At 35.8% G+C, this 9,470-nt stretch overlaps 4 protein-coding genes across 7 annotated transcripts; 1 reads left to right on the top strand and 3 right to left on the bottom strand.

Moving 5' to 3' along the window:
* On the top strand, positions 1,006-2,751 carry LOC107609492 (transmembrane emp24 domain-containing protein p24beta2). Of its 3 annotated transcripts, none has more exons than XM_016311481.2 (5): positions 1,006-1,137; positions 1,258-1,461; positions 1,773-1,959; positions 2,048-2,155; positions 2,444-2,751. In XM_016311481.2, exons 2-5 carry the CDS (start codon positions 1,258-1,260, stop codon positions 2,575-2,577), a joined length of 633 nt encoding a protein of 210 aa, XP_016166967.1. In that variant the 5' UTR covers positions 1,006-1,137; the 3' UTR covers positions 2,578-2,751. The 3 variants fall into 3 exon arrangements, with proteins under 3 accessions (XP_016166967.1, XP_020962475.1, XP_016166966.1); XM_021106816.1 differs by having other exon boundaries at positions 1,058-1,163; positions 1,255-1,461; XM_016311480.2 differs by lacking the exon at positions 1,006-1,137 and having other exon boundaries at positions 1,252-1,461.
* Positions 2,964-3,684, bottom strand: LOC107609493 (RPM1-interacting protein 4). The gene is made up of 3 exons (XM_016311482.2): positions 3,540-3,684; positions 3,278-3,463; positions 2,964-3,190 (listed from the first exon to the last, which is right to left on the bottom strand). The coding sequence occupies exons 1-3, from the start codon at positions 3,543-3,545 to the stop codon at positions 3,152-3,154; spliced, it is 231 nt and encodes a 76-aa protein (XP_016166968.1). The 5' UTR covers positions 3,546-3,684; the 3' UTR covers positions 2,964-3,151.
* Positions 4,132-4,629, bottom strand: LOC107608162. The gene has a single exon (XM_016310039.2). The coding sequence runs from the start codon at positions 4,490-4,492 to the stop codon at positions 4,283-4,285; it is 210 nt and encodes a 69-aa protein (XP_016165525.1). The 5' UTR covers positions 4,493-4,629; the 3' UTR covers positions 4,132-4,282.
* Positions 5,447-9,154, bottom strand: LOC107609026 (acetyl-CoA acetyltransferase, cytosolic 1). 2 transcript variants are annotated; one of them, XM_016310843.2, is made up of 13 exons: positions 8,867-9,154; positions 8,706-8,766; positions 8,520-8,618; positions 8,274-8,447; positions 8,058-8,163; positions 7,848-7,986; positions 7,609-7,752; positions 7,173-7,258; positions 6,605-6,704; positions 6,360-6,470; positions 6,233-6,274; positions 5,972-6,058; positions 5,447-5,897 (listed from the first exon to the last, which is right to left on the bottom strand). In XM_016310843.2, the coding sequence occupies exons 2-13, from the start codon at positions 8,740-8,742 to the stop codon at positions 5,808-5,810; spliced, it is 1,215 nt and encodes a 404-aa protein (XP_016166329.1). In that variant the 5' UTR covers positions 8,743-8,766; positions 8,867-9,154; the 3' UTR covers positions 5,447-5,807. The 2 variants fall into 2 exon arrangements, with proteins under 2 accessions (XP_016166329.1, XP_020962474.1); XM_021106815.1 differs by having other exon boundaries at positions 8,706-8,753; positions 8,867-9,022.

Here is a 9,470-nt window from a genome sequence, read left to right as displayed (position 1 = left end):
AACTATCAACTCCTTAATATTATGATTTAATTAATAAGAATGATGATATTAATATTTTTACATAAGTCTTGTTATTATTTATAATTAGGAAATAGCCATAAATAAATTTATTTCCTTAATGAATGTTAATTTTATTATCAAATTCTATATTACCTTTAAAATTTTAGCGTAATTGAGTCTAATTTCTATATTTTAAAATGAATTTACTCAAAAAATTAATATGTAAATCACATTATTATTACAAAATTACCTTTTTAACATAATTAGTGGTGCTTGTTTGAACCATTAAATTTAGCTTCTAATGATATTAACGTCAACCTATTTTATTATCTTGTACCTTTAAAGAATTTACACCACTAACATAAAAGTATAACAATTAAAAAAAAAATTATTACAATGGGAATATTCATTTTAACAAATATTCTTCTATCTAATGCTATAAACAAATACACTGGGCACTTTGAACTACTACAGGTCAACTTTCATTCGCAGTAATAGAATGCCTAAATTGAGATATACAAACAATCAATAACACACTCATCCGTACTTTTTTTATTTTGGATATATTTATACATAAAAGAAATTATACATAAAGAAACAAAGAAGAAGAAAAGAAGAGTTGAAATAGCAAGAGCGATACAAATCACAATTTTTATAATTTTGTGTGGCCATCTATATATAGTAGACCAGACAACTATGATTATCTAACAAAATTAATTTGTATTTATTGCACTTAACTTGAATAAGTAAGAAATTATCTTATTTTAATTTAGTCCTTAATTCACATTATTTAAATTTAGCTCAATATATATGATTTAATTTGATTTGATTATTAGTTTCCAAGTATAATAATAAAAAAAAAAAAAGATCATTTTAAAGGAAAGTACATATGATACCGTGCTAGGAACCCATCCAACGTGTGGACTTAGAATTGGAGAGATGAGGTGCACCGCCCAATGAAAGGGTGACACATAAGAAATACCTAAACTAGCTGAACGACGACGTTTTCAGTTCAACTTAACAGTAACACGACACTTCACAACTCCGAGGTAGAATCGCAAGCTCAACGTTGTTGCCTCTCTCAAACAGAGACTAAAATCCTTCTTCTCTCTCTCTCTCTCTCTCTCTCTCTCTAAGGTATCTCGCTTTTTTCAACCCTCTCTCTTTTAAATGTATTTATATTTATTGTAGATTGGTGTTTTTGAAATCAAATTAGGATTATGAACTGATTGAAGGGAACTTGATTGTTGGATGCAGATGGGGTTATGGCATGTAATGGTGTTGGCGCTAATTATGGCGTTTTGGAACCTAAAGGGTTCAGAAGGGATCCGATTCGTTATAGACAGGGAAGAGTGCTTCTCCCACGATGTGAAATACGAGGGTGACACCGTTCATGTTTCCTTCGTTGTTATTAAGGCTGATTCTCCCTGGCATTACGGTAACGACGGTGTTGATCTCGTGGTATGTTTCTTTTACTACCTTAATGTTTCTTAGGCATCAACTTCTCATTCGAATTCTCTCTAGTTTAGGGTTCTATTGGAACACATAGTCACTCATCACTAATGCTTTCTCTTAACTATGCCTGTTGATCCTAGTTAGCAGTTGATTTTGAGGGACTCAAACACTTTAACTTACTTTTATTAAGCAAATAAGGCATACTTTAGAGCATTATGTGTTGGACTTTTGATGTTAGATGGTGTATATTCTGGTAGCTATATATGTTTTATAGGGTTTGAATCTTGTTACATATACCATAATGTTTGAATTTTCAGATAAAGGGACCTTCTGGTGAACAAATTCATGATTACCGTGACAAGATCAGTGAAAAGTTTGAGTTTGTGGCTCACAAATCAGGTGTCCACAAATTCTGCTTCAACAACAAGTCTCCTTATCACGAAACCATCGATTTCGATGTACATGTAGGACACTTCTCTTACTTTGAGCAACATGCCAAGGATGGTAAGTGCTCCTGCTATTAGGTTCACTCATTTTTACTTGTTAGTTGTAAAAAGGGATTTGTCATGGAAACTGCTGTGATTCCTTGCAGAACATTTCAACCCTTTGCTGGAGCAGATACAAAAGTTGGAGGAAGCTCTTTACAACATTCAGTTTGAACAGCATTGGTTGGAGGCACAGACTGACCGCCAAGCAATAGGTATTGTTTTCATTTTTATATCGAAAGATATCGCGCATTTTCAGTATATAACAAGCTTTGTAATTCCATTCAACAATCAAACCATAGAATAGACCACATTGTTATTTAGGCTAATGAATGAATGAGAACCACATTAGTTTTGCTCTTTCTGTTCCCTCCTATGTTTATATCCATATGGCATCGATTCAACGATGTACTAGAAAGTGATCGCGAAAGATAATAATATTAACAACCCACATTTGTTGGTGCAAGATATCATGTTCCCTGATGTTTCTTATTGGAATGCAGTGAATGATGCAATGAGCAGAAGAGCAGTACACAAAGCAATTTTTGAATCAGCAGCACTAATTGGGGCAAGTGCACTACAAGTCTACCTTCTGCAGCGATTATTTGAACGAAAGCTTGGAACCTCCAGAGTTTAAAAAACTAAGATAGGATATATCGTTTTGGACCCTGTAATATTAGAAATGAACACCTTTTATTTTGTTTCATCTTATGGATATTTCTATTTCTAGATATTCACTTCCTCTTAATACTTTGGAAACATGTTATTTATTTTTATCAATACAGTAGATTCTTTGCAAAATTACAAATGACAATCATGGATGCTCCCTTCCAATACACAATAGTACTCTAATCTCTGTTCATCACTTGCTACTCACTTTCAGTCTTGAGGTGTTAGTTATTTGAACATTTGTTCTCTCCAGAGTTGTTTCAGAATGATATTTTCATCCTGAAACTACTGTTAGTAATCAAATACTTTTCAACCTTTTTAATGCAGAAACAGATATTATTGTTATTGAAATAGTAATAACCAAATGAATAACATTCAACAAGTAGTGTAACAATTGGAAATGGAAACTGATGAGAGGTTTATTGATAACAATAAATAAGGTTACACACACCAACAAGTATTGAACAGATACGATATTATTGATTTGTTCTTATTGGTATTATATTATCTCTCAACCATAATATGCAGAGATCATGATACTCTTATTCAGAAGAGTTTATGCAGCACAACCATTTTCTATTCTGCAAGGGGAAAGAAAAAGTTGAAAGAAGTGAGAGTTAATGAAAGAAAGGAGATGAATGAGAGTATAGATAGGGAAGAAAACATACAGGATGGGGCTTTCCAAGAACAACATGATGAGGGGGTTTGGGAGAAGAGAGGGATTTGGGAGCAGTAGCAGCCTTCTTCTCGTTCCTTGCTTTGTTGAAGATAACAGTGAAACCATCGGCAGATGCAGGGTCGTTCACATCCCATTCTCCGAACTTGGGCAATGCCCTTCCACCTTCCTCTGAATCCTGGATATCAAATGTTTATCAATTGGATCATCAAAACAACACCACAAGAATAAGATCAAAGGGATAGATAGCGTACCGCCATGCGTGAAAAATCTTGAAAGGAAGAAGAGGAGATTGACAAGAAATTGTTATTGGGTAGTGGGTACCGTATACTATTAGTATTAGGATACCCTCCACACACTTTCCAGCTATTAAGTACCCTGTCTTTGGAGGGTCGAAACTAAACTTGTAACCACAGAAGATGTCCTCCGTGTGACAAAGTACCCTGTCTTTGGAGGGTTGGAGTACCACGTAGGGTATTTTTGTCGCACAGAAGACATTTTGCGTGGGTACAAGTTTAGTTTCGATCTAGTGTGAGTACATATGTCAGTGTTTTCATCTTTTATAGATACAAATGGTTATTTATTCTTTTATCCACCAATAAAATTTTAAGATGAGATGTATTACTTTCGTCACGGTTTGGCTTAATTAAAAAGGTGTTTTGATGATTCGCGATGGAAGGAACATATGCGTTGCTTAAACAGAAATGAGGTTTGTTCCCCACATTGACATTGACCGGTTATTGAATTGGGAGAGACGGATCCATGTGATAAGATTTTCATTTTAATTATGGCCGATGTTCAAAAGCGTTACATACATAAATGAAAGTTGATTGAAAAGAGAGAGAATTAAAGGAATGTGAGATGTTACGTTATTGGATCTCAAAATACAACATACAAAGAAACAAGTACAATTATGAATAATAGTTACACCAAAACCAATAGTTTGAGTGTGCAACTTAACAAGCAAGCACAACACAAAGAAAAGAATGACGGATTATCAAACGTTGGCAGAAGCATTGTCTGGCTTGAAGTAAGGCGGAGGAACTGCACCGGCAGCGGCACCGGGGGGTGGAGTAGGCATCCCATAGACTTGAGGATTGGTCTGGACATCACGCCTTCCCCTGTGCCTTCCGAAGAAGTAACATCCAAAGCCAAGAATGAAGCAGAACAGAATAAGAGGCAGAGAAATCACCACCACCATACCCATTGTGTTACTATGTCTTCCTTCAACAACAGCTGGATACGCATATAGAATTATAGAGTAGTGAGAGTATTTATTCAGCTACACGCTGGCATCGATCCCCTTAACGTTCAAGTTTCTAACGGTCGCCTCTTCTTTGTCCCCACCATCCTATAAACAAATATGTTCCCTTTCTCTAATTCGCATTGTTTAACACTTCCTTCACTTTATCACTTATAGCTTCTACCCATCCACCTGCACCGAATCATATTCCCTTGCATTTATCATTTTCTATCCTACTTAGTATTTACTTTTCTTTTATTTTCGGAAACAGAACTACTCTACTATACTTCATGTGAACTCTACTAGCCTTTACAGTTTAAAATTTATGTAAATTGACTCGTCAAGCTTTTTTCAATTCTCAATTTGATTTAAACTAAACATAATATATTCTTTCATCTTTAAGCCATATAAACTCGATATTCATATCCTAAACCTAAACTATCTTAGATACATGCAAAGTTCAATTTTTACATCTTTCTAAATACTAAAGTATACATAACTTTTAATTTTTAAGAGGAATGTATTGTTTGGGCTAACTTCATCAGCTCAAATACAAGATAAATCATATTTTTTTCTCTCTTCACCAATGGCATAGCCAAAAGATTAAAACAAATGAAAATAAAAACATATTTACTACACATATTTGCTACGTTTACTTGGAAATTAAAATGGACTGAAAACTTTACTACTATTTAGGAAACCCTTTCTCATCCGTGCCTAAGCGATTTGACTCAACAGTTTTTCAGGTTAAGAATTAAGATAAACCATCAAGAATTTATAACTTTTCTCCCTCATTTGTTTATGTGGTTATGTCCATCCCGTTCCCGTCCGTGATTAGGACATCGTTTTGAATATCTTTTGATATTAGAGCTTCGTACGAGTTTCCGAGTAGCATTAGTTACCAAGTATGATAGTAGATAACTAGAACAAATTACTACACTCATCAGCCATTTCAGTTCCAAACACATTCATAAGAAGCAGAAGCATCTATTTAATCTTAGGTATGAAGAATGATCAATCTAAAGCAAGATACACCAGAAACTTATTGCAGGAAAACAAAAAATGTAGATAACGTTGCTCCCTATTCTACTATGCCACAAACAACTTAAATTTCACACAACAAACATTTCTTTAGCTAAATTTCGCTCCACTCTATGCTTTGTGTTCTGGTGGTCAGTTTGAAACTTGCGTGTACCCTTGCTAAAGAGGAAGTAATAGTTTGTAGAACTATGCTCAAATGCTGGCTCTAAAAGGACATATACTGAACCTGCAAAATGGTTTATAGAAGCTCCACAACAAGGGCGGATCCACCACCACCTCCATTGCAAATGCCACCAACTCCGTATTTCCCATTTTTCTGCTTCAGTACCTGCATGCAGAGTGCATTTAGACCAACTGAGTTCTGAAAAACAATATCAAATGAAGTTATAAACAGAAGCATACCCCCAAAAGTGTCACCAGAATACGGGCACCACTGCAACCTAGAGGATGACCCAAAGCCACAGCTCCACCGTGAACATTTATCTTGTCCTGCAAAATAATAGTTACTTGAGCGACTGCAAGAAACATTTAGAGTTGGCTACAATGAAGGCAAATTATGGACTACAATGTATCATCTTCGACACTGTAAAGAGGGTGTGCTACAAAGACGTGAAAGAATTACTATCTTAACATTATAACAAGGGGTAATAAGTAATAACTCACCGAAGGAATCCCAAGAAGCTTCTGATTTGCAAGAGCCACAACCTAAACCCAACAACGTGAAGAATTAAATTTAAAGCAACAAGAGTTGGTAAGCATAATAAGATTGAATACAGTCATGAAATCCTACCGAGAAGGCTTCATTGATTTCGTAAAAATCAATTTGTGATGCCTCCAACCCCGCTCTTGAAATAGCTTTGGGAATTGCAAGGGCAGGAGCTGTTGTAAACAACTCTGGTGCCTGCACAGATCAACCTCATATGAGCATTAAGTTATACTCGTAATATACAAAATACAACAAGAGACAAAGTAAATACCACAAGTTTTTGGCCAAAAGGTCTAGTTCATATTTACAAATATTTTTTTTTTATGTACCTGAGCAGCATCAGCATATCCAGCGACCTTTGCAATAACTTGAAGCCCAAGCTTCAGTGCCTTCTCTCCACTAACCAAAACTAATGCAGCAGCACCATCACTGTAAGCAAGAGCAATCGCATTTTTATTAGGAATCAAGGCTCAAATCATACTAGAGCTTTCAAGAAACGTATGTGATATTTCAGTTAAATAGTTAATAGCAACTGGTAGCTTAAGCTAGGGAAAAAATCAAGTTTTAGCAGATTAATACTCAAGGAAGCATATAATATTAAACAAGTCATTATTACAACTTTGTAACAGGCTTCAAGCTTCAAACAGTAGTGTCCAATGGAATAACTTGTGGTTCAAAGATGATATAGGCAGAAAAATTGTCTATATCAGTTTCTGGTTCCTTTATATTCCCTACTATATCACCTGAGTCTAAATGGCAATCAAATCATTACAGTAAACTTTCCTGAAGATAATGGATTTTTTCCCAAAATATAATTGGCAAGGAACCCAAATCATAGTACGTATAGGAAATAAAGCAGGAAAGAGTTCAAGAAAGAATTCAGATAATAATATTAACCTTATGCTGGAGGCATTTCCAGGGGTGACAGAACCTCCACTCTCCTTGAAACTTGGTCTGAGTTTGCGTAACTTGTCAGCATCAAACTGGCATCATAAGAGGAAATAAATAACGATATATTGGTTTACATTCAAATGAATATTGACGAAATTAATGACTAGATAATTAAATAGATTAGCAGCTAGAATGAACATGGACAGAATGTGTTCTGTATGCGAGATAAAACAAAACTACAAATTCCAACCCTGACTTCTCTTGATGAATTGTTCACATGCATATCACTCTGCTTAGAAACCCTATATTCTTCTAACAAGCTTTTAATGACAGGAAAATAGGAATTGTTTGCAGATACAAATATATCTACAGACATGTATTTCATAAGTTCCTATCAGTATACAAGGAATATTACCATAGCTCAAGTAATTTGGATAATTACCTTTCCTGGTCCTTCATCCTTATCGACAAGGGTTGATGGTTTCCCCCTTCCACCAGGGACTTCAACTGGAACAATTTCCCATGTAAAGGCACCACTTTGTTGGGAAGCAATTGCCCGTTCAAAACTCTGAACTGCATGGTTATCCTGAGGAAAAGACAAAGCCATCAGAACAAATAGAAAAGGCTCCTATAATTATGACCTGATGAAACCTGTCTGAAGAGTGATCGGCTATAAATTACCATTTCCTCTCTTGTTATTGAATGGTTCTCTGCACAGAGTTCGGCACAGGATCCCATGTGAACATCCTTATAGACATCCCATAAACCATCCTTTATCATCCCGTCAACAACTGTATCATGTCCAAGGCGGGATCCTTTCCTGAATTTACAGTATTGAATCAGTTGAATCCAGAGGCAAGAAAATTCGAATAAAAAGGCAATAGGTAGTACCTTGCTTCTGTCAAATACTTAGGTGCATTAGACATGCTTTCCATACCACCAGCGACAACAACATCGTTTAAGCCTAATTGAATACTCTGTGCAGCAAGCATTACAGCTGCAATAGGCAGAAGGATCTTTTTAATATCCATGTTGTTTTGTCTTTGCATGTAGTTTAGACAGGGAAAGGAGAGCACAGAGACAAAGAAACAAACAGAATGCATGCACCTTTCATTCCGGAGGCACAAACTTTGTTGACAGCGGTGCAGACAACTGAATTGGGTATTCCTGCTCCTAAGGCTGCTTGTCTTGCAGGAGCTTGCCCCACATTAGCACTAATAACATTCCCAAAGAAGACTTCTTCCACAAGTGATGGATCTACATTGGCCCTTTTCAGAGCACCTACACATGTGTTGTTCCAATTCAGTTTCTAACAAGACAGATATAGAGAGAGAGGTTTTCGTTGCTACTTACCTTGAATAGCAATCGAGCCAAGCTTGGTGGCAGAGAAAGAAGAGAGGTTACCAACAAAGGCGCCCATTGGTGTGCGAGCAACACCAACAATGCAAACATCTACACAGAGGAACCATATTCAATCAAATTCAGATCTCTCCATTATATCTATCAATCAATCAATATATAACTTAAACAGAGGCTGACCTCTGGCTTTTATAGACTCTGCAGATGCGGGAGCCATTTTTGATTGAACTGGAATATGCAACTGATAACATAAAGAGAAGAAAAAATAAATATGAATTTTTGTTTTGCGCAGATCTAATCCGATCTGATCTGAGCTAAAGAGGAATGGATGGATGGGTTACCTTAGTCAGTTAGGGGGAAGAAAGAAACAGACGAGTGTTCAAGCGCACAGCATGTCCCGGATTCTGCTCTCTCTCTCTCTCTCACATTATATATACATGGCACTTCCCTCAGCTGTATCAGCCACCGCACGAGGTACACGCACATTCCTACCTCTATTTCATTTTTCATTTTATATTCACACACTTTTCATGCCCAATCACTAGTAAATTAGATTATTTTTTTTACATTCCCGTATAACTAGGAACATTTTGCCATAATGAATACTAATTCGTTTTATAAAAGAGGTTCAGAAATATAAATAAATAAATAATGCAAAGTCATGTGCATGCACGAGCATAATTCCAATCAGATTTGTGATTTACACATCTAATCTAACTATTTCTAGCCCGTGAAGGAGGAGATTATTTTCTTAATAATTTACAATAATCTTTATATGACTAGCCGGCTGCTATATAGGATGGTCCTTTTCCTTTGGAGTCTGCTATGTTTATATATCATGTCATATAATCATGTCATATTAATTCATATGCGTAGCCAATTACTCTTTATTTATTAGCTTTTAGTGAATTAGTTAAACGCAAAGGTAGTTGGAGATGGTTGGAC

This window comes from Arachis ipaensis, chromosome B07 (genome assembly GCF_000816755.2).
Source record: "Arachis ipaensis cultivar K30076 chromosome B07, Araip1.1, whole genome shotgun sequence".
Lineage (NCBI taxonomy): Eukaryota > Viridiplantae > Streptophyta > Magnoliopsida > Fabales > Fabaceae > Arachis > Arachis ipaensis.
Note: the sequence above shows the minus strand (reverse complement) of the source record. Positions and strands in the feature narration are given on the sequence as shown.